We start from the raw sequence: 16,321 nt of genomic DNA, 5'->3' as shown, positions 1-16,321 counted from the left end.
TGTTCCTCCCCATTTTGTCCTGTCTCGACCTAGGCCTGTTTCCACGATTCCTTGGGATAACAATTGCCTGTACTTTTGTGCATTCTGTGTATGACATCAGCCTGCTTATTGGATTGCTTCTGGATTTCGTCTTGTTTGGGAGAATCTTGGAAGTACCTAGGATAATCAACTGAGACTTGTTCTATTCTACATCGTTTCCTATAGGCTTAGTTGTACCGTCGCTATAGGTCCTTGCGTTAATGTTGTCCTTTTTTCTCTTGTCACACATTGTTCAGTTTGTGTGGTTTTGCAGGGTCTGTGGACTCAGTGTGTCAGGTCGGAAGGAGTCAGTGTCCCGCTAGGTTTCCAGTGATCCATCTTTCAACCCTATGTTTAATATACTTATGGTTCCATTTGGATACTGTTAATTTCCTTCTTTTACAGCCTGGGAGTTCGAGGGATCGATACTCCACTCCCCCCCACCTATTATCTATCACTCAGGAAAATATCATTATCATAGAGATTCTGGAAGGAAGGTGCCCGGGTAGGGTTGGGTTACCTCGCAGATTACTAAAAGGTTATTGCTGTGTTGAGGTAAGGATCCTGGCACCTACCTAGTCCCGGGCTGGACGGCTGCTACTCACCCTATACGCCTCCAAATGCAGGGTGATTGCTATATTCTTTAATGTCCTTCTTCATATGGCTAATCACTACTTTAATCTCTATACAAAGTATGTGAAACTTTAGTTGAACCAATGCTAAGGAAAACTCTTTTGCTTGGTCTTTCTTTTTCCGGAATGAGATGAGAGTATGTTATTGAACTGGATAACCCAGCCTTTAAGATGAGTAGCAATTACCCTGGAGATGGACTGGGATGCAGATTCTTATTCATACATCAATAATCAAAACTACTCAGGTAGTTGGCAAAAGGAAAACTGTTTTAATATCAGTTATCTAAAACAGGGAGCATAACGAACATCAACGAACTCGCTCAATCCTCTTAATGCATTTAAGAAAAAACTGAGATTTTATACACAAAACTCATCATCAATGACGTTAACCTACGTGTTTACTAACGTCATCCTACGTGGCAAACCACAAAAACTTATGAGTATGGGTGATTGGCTCTGAGTGAATATCTAAGTATATGATCCATACTAGTCTCAAAAAGTGTGAATATGTGATTGGTTACTTAACATCAGGTGGGGCAACTAAGCCCCCCTAAAAATGACCACTATGAACGTCACTAAATACACAACGTCCCATTGGTTTACACAACTATAGGACCCTCATTTACGCGGTCCTCTACTATTGGTTGGCACTCTAACCTCCATCAGTTACTATTGCTTGGCCACACTCAAGTCAATGGGCCTCATTACGAGTTGCCCGGTAAAACCGGGTTCATTACCGGCATGCCGGAATGAGCGGGTCCGTGCACGTATGAACCCGCTAATAGCGGGTCATTACGAGTGCGCGAGCATGAGCGTTCCCCCATGCCGATAGTGGCAATACCGCCATGCCGGTAAAGGGCCTCCAAGCCCCCTATACCGGCATCGCGGGGCCCGCCCATTGCGCTACCGCCTCACACTAAATACCGGCACGGTAATACCGGCATGTTATTACCGTGTTCGCAAAAAACAGACCCGGAAATTACGTCATCGCGCAGGAACGGGAAATGGGCCGGCGGCCATCTTTAAAAACACAATCCATTGCCATCCTCCATTACTACCACTACACCCGTGTTGTTGAGTGCCAAAACACAACCAGGATGTCAAAGGCCACCGGAAAAAGCTCACAAAGGAAGAGGAAGCAGCGCTTTTCAGATGCTGAATTGACAATGCTAGCGGACACCCTACAACAAACAGCATGCTGACATAATCCGAAGCACGGACCTGAAGCATGCGGCCCAAACGCATAAAAAACAGGTGTGGCAGGAGGTTGCGCAGAGGGTAACAGCAGTGGGGAGCACCCCAAGGAGTGTCCGGGATTGCAGAAAGCGCTGGGACGACCTCCGTGTCCGGAAGATCCTTGCGGAGAACCGGAGGGCCGCAATGGCGACAGGCGGTGGCACACACTCCCCTGTTAAGCTCACCACATGGGAGGAGATTGCAAGTGGATTCATCAACCCAGAATCCATAGAGGGGATCGGAGAGCAGGAGTTCGGGGCAGTTACTACCACAGAGGAAGGTGAGTGAACCATCACATCCACCAATAACAAAACATGATGTGACACAAGTGAGGTGGGAGTCCGATTAGGCAAGGCAATTCCTTTACCCAAGGCAACATCAACTCACCAACAGAATACTGATTGCCACCCCGTGCCCCACACGCATGCTGCGTGAAATATGTAAACCCAACCGAGGTGCAACATTTCCCAATCATGCCCATGTCCCCCCCACACCTAGACAATCCATTGCCACCAGCCATGCAATCATTGTCAACATGTCCCCTCAGTACACCAAATGCCACACAACAGAAATTAAATCATGCCTGAATGTATCAAGATATTACACTGCAACAAATCACAGCTGCCATTTGGCAATCTCACTGATGACCAGCATCTCTTCTATCCCCCAGGCACCGATAAGGAAGGTGGAACCCAGGACAGGGGGGCAAGCACATCCAGTGCATGCAAGGGGACCAGGGCCACCGCAACCCCCTCCTCCAAAAAATTGCCTGCGACCACTCCCAGTGTGCCACACAAGGCATCATCTCTGCAGGGTGCACCTGCTGCGATAGTGCCAGCTGTACCACCGGCCACCACGGACGTCGTGTCCACAGAGGTGGTCGAAGAGGTGGAAGAATCTTTGGGATCGCCCAGCCCAACACCCATTGGCACCCCCTGCCCCCCTGCGGAGACAGAGAGCCTGGATGATCCATGTCTCCATGACTCCGACCTAGGAGATTCGGACATCGGCATTTTCGCGGACGACAGTGCCCAGGACGAGGGCCCCACGCAGGTGCCTGCCACCACCCAGCCTTCCACCACCCTGCCTTCCACCACCCTGCCTTCCACTACCCCACCAGCCACCCATACACCTGCGACAGAAACCCCCTTTGAGGTCCGTCTGTCAAGGGTGGAGGCCCGCCAAGACGAGATGCTGCAGATTATGCGGCAACAGGTCATTGCCGGTAATGAGGCCATGAAGGCCATAGCCACGGCCATTGCTGCAAATACAGCTGCCGTGGAGGCGTCCACGTCTGCATTCAGGCAGTGCATGGGGTCACTGACCGAGGCCCTACTAGCCAACATCAGGCAAGTGCAGCAGCCACACCATGGGTCTGCAAGGGGATTGACAATTGACACATCCACCACGTCAACACCTTCCACCTCTGTTCAATCAAGCCCTGTGCGCTTAACGTGCAGGAGCGCACAGCGCATGGCCATGGAACCCCCAGACCCAAAAGTCGCCAAAAAGTGAATTTCTGAAAAATGGAAAAAATGTGAGGAGTAACATTGGTGAAGGCAACACTGTTTGTTGCGCACATGGGGACATTTGGGATCCGTGGGGTGGGTGAGGGAGTTTGTTGGGGGATTGTGGGAGGGGGGAGTGGGCACAGTTTTGCACTTTCATATAATACACAAGTTTTCTGGAGAACAATCCCTGGCTGGACATTGCTATTTCTGGTGTGCATCCATTTAATGTGTTACGGTGTTCAGTGACCAAATTACAACATTCCCTTTGTGCATGTTCACATTGGCCCAGTGTCTGACTGACAAAAGTCATTCATGGTCCCTGTGTCTTAAAAGTATTCATCAATTAGTGCTTGGCGTACAGCATGGCCGTCCCGTGCATCACGTACTGGCAGGGGGGCTCCTTCGCCTCCGTCTCCATCCCCTTCATCCTCACCCGGGCCATGCATGTCAATGTCAGGTGGCAGTGGTACATTCCTTCGGACGCACATGTTGTGCAGCATGACACAGGCCATGGTGATCTTTGCCACCTTCTCGGGCCTATATAGGAGTGCCCCACCAGACCTGCTTAGGCAGCGGATCCGCGCCTTCAACAGGCCAAAGGTCTGCTCAATCACAACACGGGTACGAGTGTGCACACAATTGTACTCCTCTTCATGGCTGTTCTGTGGGTTCCGCACAGGGGTAAGTAGCCACGGCCTCAAGGGATATCCTCCATCACCTGCAAGCAGATACAAATAGGTGTGTTTCACTCTGAACTGACACCTTCAGGGAGCACGGTCATGGCAGCAGCTATTAGGTGTGAGCATGCACATGTCCCTGTACGTGTACAAAATAGTCACCTATATGGAATGTATACTGTAAAGAGGTGTGGAACACTGGATGGGGTTGAATAGATGATGCAGGGTGTAAGCATGCATGCTGAGGCAGATGTGCTGTGACAGTGCGACAATGTTTAGCCTCCAATTCATGCTGTATACTCTTTGCTATGCATGGTCACACTGGCCGCATTGGCACAGTTGCCATCCTATTCAGTCATGCATTGCTTGCCATCACCATGGTGCCCTGGTTGTGCCTCTTACTTGTTGTCATCCATTTGCATTATTTGCGATATGTGGCCCAGTGATGTGCCATTTTCAGTTTGGCTGTGTCAGGTGAGGAGTGTTTAGCTCTGCATTAATTCTCCACTCACTGGCTATTGCCACCCAGGTGTACTTTTAACCCCCCCTTTCCCACCCTGGTAAACTATCCCCCCCATTTCCCACGCAGGTAAACTACCCCCCCCCCCCTTTCCCACCCTGGTAAACTATCATCCCCCTTTCCCACCCAGGTGTACTATCCCCCCCCTTCTGCATCCACACACATGAGTAACCCACAGCATGGCCATGGGCCTGTTGTGCAACTCACCGAGCAGCCAGGCACGTGGTCCAGCATGTCGCTCCATGTGACGGGGTAGCGTGGAGTTGCGCAGTACCATGGCATCATGTGTGGATCCAGGAAATCGGGCGCAGCAATGGGTGATGATCCTGCTGGAGTCACATACCATTTGCACATTGATGGAGTGGTATTGCTTGCGATTGCGGTACACCGCCTCTATGGCATGGCGGACTACCAATTCCACATGGGTGCAGTCGATGGCACCGACACAATTGGGCATGCCTGCCAGTGCATGGAATCCTACTTTGGTTTCGGCTATCTCCTGGCCAGTCCGTGTTAGGGATATGTGCGTGCTTGCGTGCTTCAGGAGGGCATCCAGCACTTGGTTCAGCATGCATGAGAATAGTGGTTGTGAAATGCCATGTAGCTGGCCCACTGTGTGTTGGTAGGTGCCTGTGGCCAGGAAGTGTAGCACAGACACCACCTTCAGTAGTGGGGGGATGGCAGTGCGTATTTGTATGTGGCTGGCAATGTCGTTCTGTATCATGTCCACTATGGTGGTGATGGTGTCACGGTCCAACCGGTACAGGGTGTGGATCTGCTCAGGGGTTAGGTTGAATGGGCTGGGTCTGGTGCGAGGGATTGGTGGCTGCCTACGAGGCGCTGGTGGCTGCGCTGGTGGTAATTGCTGGGCCTGTCTCGCCCTCCTTCTCCTCCTGCGTCTCCTCTGTGCTGCCTGTTCTTGCTGCTGTTGTTGTTGTTGCTGTTGTTGCTGTAGTTGTAGCAGTATAGGCATGTCCTCCTGCGCCATGATTGCAAATACTAGTGGTAGCATTTTGGTGTAGGAAGGGGTGTGGTGTGTAGGTGTGCTCCTTTTGTACTGGCCCACTCTGCATTGCCTACACCTGTGGGGGGGGGTTGTGGTGTGTGAGTGTGCTCAGTTCATACTGGCGCAGCCTCCTTTGACTCCACCTGTGGGGATTGTGTGCACCTGTGGCAGCTGCCTTGTATCTTGGTTGCTGTTTGCGGGTGGTCCGCGATGCCTGTTTTTCCGGCATCATGCAGCCCCTTGTGACCGTGTTCGCGATGCCGGTATTTGCATGTTTGCGTGGGTTGTGATTGCCCCCTTTTACCGGCATGCCAGTATTTACTACCTGAAGAGGCGCGTGTACGCGCCTATGCTGCTATTAGCGGCACCGTAAATAACGGTGCCGTTCATACCGGGTTTGCGGGTCAGAATGCTACGGAACGTTAAATGATGCCGGTATTTACATACCGGCATCATTTTTCCCTTACCGGCATAACTCGTAATGAGGCCCCATATCTATTCACCATACATTTATATAAAACTCGTATTCTCACGTTATGTTTATCCCGCCTCCCTCCATTACTCACTCTTTTTCCCTTTCTTATTTCTTTTCTTCACTCATCCCCCTTTCGTTTTGCCAACTCTCTCAGTTTTTACTCACCACTCGCATTTTCGTCTTGCGATTCTCTGGATCGTACGCCTCTTTTACCGCCTCTTCAACCTTCTGTCTGATCAGCTTCTCGTACCCGTGGAAAGGGATTCTATTGATACCAGGGGATCCATCACACCTCGCTTGCAAGCTTTTTCAAATTACACTAACCACTATCTACGGGGAGCTTCACGTCCTTTCAGCCGAATGGCAAAAGTTGTTCGATATTGCCGGGACTCTAAAGTTTACTTATGTCGATGGATCTGAACCATCTTCTCGGCTACCACGTGAACTGGATAACCCAGCCCTTTAAGATGAGTAGCAATTACCCTGGAGATGGAAGGGGATGCAGATTATTATTCGTACATCAACAATCAAAACGACTCAGGTAGTTGGCAAAAGGAAAACTGTTTTAATATCAATTATCTAAAATAGGGAGCATAACGAACATCAATGAACTCGCTCGATCCTCTTACTCAATGCATTTAAGAAAAAACTGAGATTTTATACACAAAACTCGTCATCAATGACGTTAACCAATGTGTTTACTAACATCATCCTATGTGGCAAACTACAAAAACCTATGAGTATGGGTGATTGGCTGTGAGTGAACATCTAAGTATACGGTCCATACTAGTCCAAAAAAGTGTGAATATGTGATTGTTTTTTTTAACATCAGGTGGGGCAACTAAGCCCTCCCCTAAAAATGACCACCATGAACGTCACTAAATACACAATGGGCCTCATTAGGACCCAGGCGGTAAGGGGTTTACGGCGGCGTAAACAGCGCCGACCCTTACCACCTGATTCCAAGGTCCCTTAGCGCCATGGAGGTTTTAACACCTGCTTTTAGCAGGTGTTAAAATCCATGGCGCTAAGGGACCTTGTTGTTAATTACGCCACCGTAATTTACGGTGGCGTAATTAACGCCTTCCCCACCCCCATTATGCCCTATGGGGCAAAAATGGGAATGGGGAAGGGTAAATGGGTTAATGGGGACTTACCGCCCCACTCACCTCGGAATGGGGCGGTAAGTCCGCCAACCACCATGGCGTAAACGTAGTTTACGCCATGGTGGTAAAGGTACGACCCAGGCGGTAACTTACCGCCTGGGTCGTAATGAGGCCCAATGTCCCATTGGTTTACACAACTATAGGACCCTTAATTACGCGGTCCCCTACTATTGGTTGGCACTCTAACCTCTGTCAGTACTTTTCCACCTACGCCTAGCAGCATGCAGGCTGGCCATCCAAGTACTGGTGAGCTCGCCTTAACCATTGCTTCCCACAATTAGCATATCAATCTATCATCACCTCAGTGGTCTACTGTCAATTAGGCTTTGAAGCTCGGCCTTGAGAGTGTTCTTAGCTCTAAGAAATTCAGGGAGTGAAGGCACGCTCTGCACTCATGCATAGGTGTGACCAGCTCGTTCGTCCTACTTCATCCTTCAACGTGACTGCAGAGCATGTAATCGAGCTTCTAGTGCAGTTTAATACTATTTTGTAACGAACCTCTGATGTCTTCTTGTTTTGTTCATGCCTCCTGAAGAGGAGTTCTGTTCTTTCACACGATTTGTACCCAATGTCAGTTCACTCCAGTTTGATAAGACCTTGGCTTCTTTGGCTCATCCAGCCTTGTCTGCTGAGATTCACTTTGTAATTCAATTTGCTTTTTAACTGCAACACTCTGAAAATGAAGCTTTCTCTGCCTTCTTGCTAAAGTCCAGCAAAGCTATAATGCGTAGTGGAAACATCCATCCTTTACTTGTCCATATGCATATATATATATTGGCACTTGCCGCAATCTATTCACTATAATGCTAGCCTCAAGATTACTTTGTCTGCTTGCGTTTCTTTTGCATCTGTACATGTATAACATAGCTTAATGTCTTCATCGGTTCTGTGGCATAAGCTTCTTCACTTTGATCCCAAGATGTCACTTATCCTTAATACTTTCTTGATGCCTTATACAATATCTGCATTCTCTAGGCTCTGCATCTCTTCTAGGTATGACTGTTCAGCTCTGTGTGACATTTTCCTCGGTGATGGTTGGTGACGTCACCACTCTTCCTTGCCATTTATTTGCTCTACTTCCTCAGGAATCTCATTTAAACAGCCATCATATTTTCTTGTATGCAAGAATGGTTTCCTTAATGGGAACCTTGCCTCTAGGATTCCCTTTGGCCTTTGTCGTTTCAACTGCTCCGTGTATGTCACATACTCTGGTTTCCAACATACATGCAATAGGGGCGGAACCGTTGAGGTGGGGGTACTTGGCTCCTCCCCTACACTATCTTTCTGCTCCATAAGGAATATAAGATGGCTTTATCGTGGGGTCTCGGGGATATGGCATATTGTCACAGAATCATGCCCAAAAAATTGCAAATTGCCTAAACTTGAGGTTGAAAGGCTAATACAGTTTATGATTAAAATCTTTGTAGACCCTTACCCCACATATTATACATAGAATATTGAAAACACGTCACCCTTTAGGAGATTCCCACACTGCAAAACGTTTTAGTTACAAGCCACTTTTTATTTGGAAAATAATTTATTATAAACATGTTTGTAAGAGTTTGTGTGTTAAAGTGTCTTTCCCGCATATGGTGTTTTTGATGGACTGTGTATGATTTGCTTTGTGGGCTATTTACTGTAGAATAAAAGTGTTTGACGGAAGGCGTGTTGTATTTATGTGATATACTTTGTGTGGTAGACTTTGTTATGTGAGGGATTGTGTTGTACATGAAAGAGTGTTATTTCCTTGTGAGTGATAGCTGTGTGCATTGCATGTCCATGTGAGAAGGACATTTTTTATTTAATATTAATTTTGGAGGCAGGTTGAGGCCAGAGCTGACTTCAGCGTTTAGCATAGGATTACATTTTTGATTGATGGTTTAAGTTAATGCAGTAAAATTAATATTTTCAGGTTCCACCATTCACAGGTGTCTAAGAAATATGTTTATTTTCACAGGTACAACAATATGGTCCTGTGGATTTTGTGTTTGGTGCCACACCTCGGAATGGCACAATCTTCAATCATTGCTCCGGTAAGTGATATATAGTAACAACTCACAGAATGTGACAATTCCTAGTCTCTCTCTGCCAAGAGACTGTTGGCATCACCAGGCTGCAAACCATGACACTCCTCCAGTCTTCAGTAGCATGTGTTTGATATCAGCTTAAGGTTCCTAATACACATCAGTGGTCTCATGAAAGAAGTTTGGAATTGTCACAACAATCTCAACAAACCTCAGTAACTCGCTATTAAATATTCCCTTCTTTTTTAAAGGTTTGGCACAATACTCATTCAATAATCATCCATTTTCTAGCTATCAATGTTTGACATCGGCCCAAAGACTGATGCCATTAGCTGGTTAGGTGTGCTTGTAATCATGTGACATTGTTCATCTATCCTCTGAGAAGAAATTACTGGCATCTGCCCAAAAGCCAAGGCTTTCCTTGGTGTTTTCTAGAAAGAATGAGCTCCATCGGCACTATTGCAAAACTCAGCCATCTTGTGATAAGATATGTTTGAAATGTTCTTTGAAACTGGCGTAATTCATACGTTTTTGTAAGGACGAGGTAGATATTGCAATCCTTAGCCATATTTAGGTATAAAAGTCTGGCATCATTAGAGCTTAAAGAGGGTCTTGATTTAATAGGAGGGTTCGGGGCTGCTTCATTGGGTGTTTATGTGGTTTTAGCGATGGCCATCCAGAAGGCGGTTAAGACATCTAAAAGCTCTATGGTTCAACATGTACACTTAATGCAATATAGAGATATAGATGGACTAGCCTTCACTTATATAGCAGTCATACTGATTCATGCACTCTATTCAGAATATCCTACCAATGTAAAAATGTCATACACCAAGAAATGTTTGTAACAGGGCATCAGGTTATAAAAATCATTTCAGAAAGAGACAAAATAAATCGACAAAATTCACAGGAAAGCCCCTTAAATAAAACCAGTATACAAAAGATAATTTTTGCTTAAGCTCCAACTCTTCCAAACCACCTAATGTTCTGAAAAATTTGACCAAGGAAATGCTGAAGATCGTGACTCTCATTAACTGCACAGGTCATACCCACACAGCTATTTTTGGAATGCCCTGTATACAAACCTTCACATAAGAAAATTAAGCAGTTTGTAGAAGCATTTAGTAACACATGTACATAAAGTCCATCCCAACATTTAAATTTTAGTGCAGCATTTCTAACAGGTGCGCAGCCCTTGTTACTTTTTGCACAAATATGAACACAGCTTTCTTCACCGATTTCCAGGGGAAATCTTTCCAGAATATGCTGCCACATTACATTAGTTACACATTTAGTGAACTAATTGTTGTGCAATGTATGGTTATGGACAATGTAGAGCAATTGTGGATTTCCCAGTCGTTTAGCAAAACCATTAGTTAATATTGGGTATCCAGCAATCTAATGTATCATTGTTAATCTAACTTGCCAGAGATAATTTAAAAGGCAGCAACGTGGGAGCAGACCAGCTACATAGAGCCACATTAATCGACAGGGGAATCTTAGGCTGTTTCCTTAAAAGAGTGGAACAAAGATATGATTGATTGAAGGAAAGGATCATTAAACAATATAAACAAGGAGGAGGTGGTCTGATCAGTCCCTCCCTGCCTGCATGCAGCATTTGGGCCAGTTCTATATCGGACTAGCAGATATCACTTGTGAGTCTAATAAGGCCAAGGTCTGTTTCAAAGTAGGCCAGTCCGTGAAATTTAGAGGTCTCAAATTTGCATGACACATTTTTCAATCAATTAAAATTATTCCTTTAGATAGCAAAGCTGTATTGGCTGTGTTTTATTTTGTGCATGAAGACACTTCACAATATCAAGCAACTGCTTGGTAAACCCGTGAGCAGTTTTACTAGTCATTGACACAACAAACCTGATTTGAAAAAACATTGCCATTGTTTAGTGAGCTGCAAATTGCAGAATTAAAAATACCCTTAGAAAGTAAAGTCACAACACTCAGCTGCATACTTGCTTCCTGCTCTACTATTAGCAATATGATTTGGATTGGAGCATAGCAATGCACACTACCTGAGCCTCACCAGAAACTCCTAGAGTGGCTTCAGAAAAGACAAAGCTGCTGCAAGGGTAGAAACTGGCATCCCTGGGTGTGCCACAAAGGCTCCTTACAGGAGGAACATCATTGAATTCTGAATGGTAGCAAACATTATATTGAAAGCACCGTAGAAACTACTACTCACTAAGTCTGGTTTATCATACTCTCCCATTCCTTTTCATAAACATCCACTCTGATATCTATCATTGGGGAATGTAAAACAACATAGTTGATAAGCTCCATCTATAGAGCCTAAGTGTAGAGTGCTTGGATAAGCCACTGTATAGCACCGTTTAATAATGCATACAATATCACAACATGATAGCATTAAACTACTCTGGTATATCATGGCATAGTTCAGGGATCTGCAACCAGCGGCTCTGCAGATGTTTTGAACGATGAGTCCCATTAATCTTCACCTTTGACTGTGCTGGCTGGGGCTGATGGAAATTGATGTCCAGCACATTCGGAGAGCCAAAGGTTGCAGTTGGTGAATACATTAGGTAATTTGCCATACATTTACAAGAGTGATGGGTGTGGAGTGTAGACGTAGTTCATGTTATTTAATAAAGAGAGGAGTCCAAACGTCTGCTCTATTCCCAATCATATTTATCAGGTTTTACAATCTTAATTACTACAGGGGTAACCCAAATAAATGCATGAAAAAGGGAGAAGGGTGAGAAACAGAAATGAAAAGTGAACACAACCTCTACCTGTACTGGGAACCACCTCTGGCATCCCTATTTTGTCTTGTGATGGTTCACTGCCTACCTAAAATAAGAGAAAGTTGGGGTATAGAAGATCCCAATAACAGATGCCCAATGTAGAATTGTGTATGATCGCCTGTATTGGAGGGGGTGGTACAGGTCATCCCTGATGAGGATATTTGTGGTTGTCCACATTTGAATAGCAGGAACAGATGCAGGTCACAATGGCATATAACTGGAAGAGTTGTGTGTGATTCTCATTATTTGAATAATTTGAATAGTGCAGGGCACCATGAAGACAGGTTTAGCATTTTTAATCTGTACTGATCTATATGAAGATAGAGCTGAAAATAGCCTTGGTTTTTTAAATGGACCCGCCATTTAACATTTGATTATACTTTTAGAGTGCTGTTTCATTCACAGCCCTACAGCCACAGGGTTTATCAGACATATTTACTTCCTAAAAACAGGAAAATACTCCAAAAAAGAAGAATGGGAGTAAAAATACTCACAACAAAAAATAGGAAACAGACACATCTGCATTTCGTCCCCTTTTGGTTGCACACACATACAGCTCCATGGATAGGATTAGACCAGTAGTACACACAGTACCACAGGAAGAAACTACTAATATTACTACCGAGGGACGTCATTTGGGGATGCGAGGGGTAGCAGCTGCCACCCTTGGGTCCCCCTCTGCTGACCCTAGACCTGTGCTTGCAATCCCTCAGCCACTGGACAAAGAGGCAGTGCCAAGAGCAGATATCTGCGTTGCACCTCAAAAAGGCTGTTGTAAATGTGCCACAGCTTTTTCCACCTGGAATCTAGATCTCGTTTGCTGTAGAAATAACAGGGATGCAAAAATCTTGAAACCTAAATGTTTGGGTTCAGAGGCGGGGCTGTCTGTGCAGCTCCTACCAAGTACTGTAGCAACATGAATGGTATGGGGGCTAGGTCTAGATAGCTGGTAATTGGTAGGAGCAGCCTGCAGTACTCAGTGTCAGCACAGCATGAACACAAATCTCATCTCTGTTTCTCGTTTGCTTTGCACATCCAGTGAGCCACTGGCCTCTGATGAGAGGGGGTGTGCCTCAGTGGCTTCTGCCACCAATCCTGCCAGGGCATTGTGTGACCTGGCCCAGATCTGCCAGACCTGCATCACAGGCACACTGTAGATAGACGCAAGGTGAGATTATTGATTTACATGAAGTTGCCCTCCGCCTTTGAAGAAAACCATCTGTTGCTGCCTCAAGCAAAAGGAAATATATTTTGAAGGATAGCTCAGGGGCAACGCACTTGCTTTGGGAACAAGAGGATGCAGTGAAAAATGGGCCCAGTTCCTGTTCCAATGCTTAGAAGCCGCAGGAGGCTGGCACTAAGCAAGATATAAAGGACCAAATAAAATAATAAAATAGGCCTTTTCTAGTGGTGATGTCATGGAGCTGCTGCTGCTGTTTACATTTTAAAATTAAAAAAAACCTGCAGTAACTGTGACCTGTAACACATCCTTCCCCTTTATCTCCCATCTAACAAAAGAAACTGGTCTCTTGGGATGTATGGGGAGGGTATGTGTGATTTATGGCTTGGCGGAGAATGCATCAGACTTAAGAGGTTGGAGGGTCACTGGTCTGGAAAGTTGAAGATGTTGGCGGATGGTACAGCAGACTTAAGGTATGGTAGAAGCGTTGTGGGGACTTTGGACATTTAACGAGTGTGCCTGAGATTTAAGGTGTTTTAGTGTCGCTGGGAATGTGAGATGTTGGGGGAGGGTGCTGGAGACTTAAGATGCTGGAGATTGTACTTAATACAGAAAGTGTAGTAGGTGCTGGAGTCTTGACAAAGCTTGATGGATGTTCTTGAGGCTCAAGCTGTTGGAGTAGGGTAGTTCAGAGAGATAACCGGTCAAGTGGCACAGCGAGTAGAGCGCTCGCTTTGACATCCGTGCAGAGCTTGCTAACGCAGGTTCGAATCCCGGCAGGGCCAAACTCAGCCTTTCATCCTTCCGAGGTCGATACATGGGCATGGGCACGACACACCGTGGGTAATAATAAGCAGCGCTCAGATACCTAAGGGTTCGTAGCGCTATATAAATGCTAAATTATTATTATTATTATTATTATTATTATTATATTGGGGAAAGTCCCAATATAATCCCATGCGATTTACCGGCATGGCGCTATTAGCGTGTCCGCCCTCGCAGGAGACTGCTAATAGCGTTCCATTACGAGTAAGCGGACACGCGCATAGGGCCATGCCGGTAAATGACCCTACCGCCATGGCGCAAAAGCACCTTTCCGGCTCCGACCAAAGTGCTGATAGCACCTCCGCCCTCATGCTGCATGCTATTAGCGGTCACCGCTATTAGCGGTCACTGCTATTAGCGGTTATCGTAAAACACCGGAACCGGAAATAGCGTCATCGCACAGGAACGGGAAAGAGCCCGGCGGCCATCTTTAAAAACACAATCCATTGCCATCCCCTGCACTCAGGACCTGCAGCAACACCACAACTGGCAAAACCACTTCCCACAATAACAAACAATGCCCAAGGCCCTAAAGAAAGCCGATGTGCGCCAGCGCAAAGAACGCTTTTCAAACGAGGAATTGAAAATGCTGGCAGACACCCTGGCTGCAAATGCAGACGTAGTGTTTGCTAGCGACATGCGGCGCCCTGCACTCCTGAGAAAAAAAGGAGATCTGGGCTGAGGTGGCACAGAAAGTCAGTGCGGTGGGCTCCACCCCCCGCACCGTAAAGGACGTGCGCAAGCGGTGGGATGATCTGCGCCTCCGTGTACGCAGCATATTATCGGCCAACAGGAATCTGGCCATGGGCACAGGAGGCGGAGGAGGATCCCCGATGAAGATTCAGGAGTGGGAGGAGACATGTGCCAGCACCATTGGCATTGAATCCATCGAGGGAGTGGGCCGAATGGAGTGCGGTGTGGCAACAACGTCAGACGGAGGTGAGTGTCCACGCAAAACACTGCAATGCAAAGCATGAGTTCCTCCCCTGAATGTGAAATGGGAATTAGCTAATGGATGGGGTCATCACACACACATGTACACAACCCTGCATATATGCCGTTCACATCCCCACACAACCACATGCATGCAGCACCTCACACACGTGTCACCCTGACTCATGTCCGGATGACCCACCCATCTGGCCAACAACCTGCATGTCCAAACTAGATGTCCAAATCCAAAGAACTGCAGCAACAACAACATATGCATGATGCACATTGACCCATCACTGATGCTATCCCTGTCTTGCACCCCCACAGGGTCACATTCTGACAGTGAGGAGCTGGACTCTGCAACGCAGGCCCCACCACCCAAAAAGCAGGCCAAGGGAAAGGATGCAGGCACCAGGCCCAGTACATCGAGGGGCACTGGGAAATCTGGAGTGGCCCAGCGTTCACAAGCCACACACGCACCGACCACACCAAGGGTCGAAATGCCATCCGACACTGTGGTAGCACCCACACCACCCACCCCCACCACTCAGGAGCCAGTGCCAGAAAGCACGCCGTCCGCAGCCAATAGCTCTGTCGGGGAAGCAGCAGCCACGGCACCCATGAGTGATGTGGACGACCCATGTCCGACACCGGAAGGGCAGCGTACACCCAGCACCCAGCTGTCCCCACACCACAGCCCATGCAACACATCCAATGGCAGCATCCATGAGGTGCATGCCGAAGATTCAATGGATGGGTCATTCAGTCCCGTGGCGAGCTCACCTGATGTCGGCCACATGCAGCAAGCTGTGCCGAGGAGTAACAGGGGCAGGGCCGCAGACGACAGCATGAGCCTGATACAACAGCACCAGGAGGAGCTCAATGCCCTGGTTGCCGGGCAAGTGAGCGAGGCTGCCTCGACCAGGGAGGAGATCCGGGGGTTATCAAGGGACATGAAAGCTGCCTTGGACAGCAACACGACGCGCCTATGTGACGAGATGGCTGCTGTGAGGCAGGTCCTAACGCGCATTGCTGAGGCGATGGAGAGCATGCGTCACACACAGGGAGCAGATCAACCAGCCACCCCCTCGTCTACTAGCTCCGACCAAACAACCATCCTGCGCAGGTCCAGCCGGTCCTTGCGGCGGTCAGACTCACAACCCCCCAATGGTGGTAGTGGAGGAGGGAAGTAGGGCCAGCCTGTCACTGTTGACACTTGGAGACTAATGCAGCACTGATGTGCACACCATGTTTGGTGGAGTTGTGGGGGGAGGGGGGTGAGGGTGTTTGGTGGAGTTGTGGGGGGAGGGGGGAGGGTGTTTGGTGGAGTTGTGGGGG

General features: G+C 47.3%; 1 protein-coding gene across 1 annotated transcript in view; it reads left to right on the top strand.

Moving 5' to 3' along the window:
• Positions 1-16,321, top strand: part of DNMT3L (DNA methyltransferase 3 like) — a 441,537-nt gene that overhangs the window by 274,628 nt on the left and 150,588 nt on the right. Inside the window, exon 7 of the mRNA XM_069613919.1 lies at positions 9,199-9,274. Coding sequence (XP_069470020.1) covers positions 9,199-9,274 — 76 coding nt within the window. The remainder of the gene's footprint in view (positions 1-9,198; positions 9,275-16,321) is intronic.

This window comes from Ambystoma mexicanum, chromosome 9 (assembly GCF_040938575.1).
Source record: "Ambystoma mexicanum isolate Mex_15411 chromosome 9, UKY_AmexF1_1, whole genome shotgun sequence".
Classification (NCBI taxonomy): domain Eukaryota; kingdom Metazoa; phylum Chordata; class Amphibia; order Caudata; family Ambystomatidae; genus Ambystoma; species Ambystoma mexicanum.
Note: the sequence above shows the minus strand (reverse complement) of the source record. Positions and strands in the feature narration are given on the sequence as shown.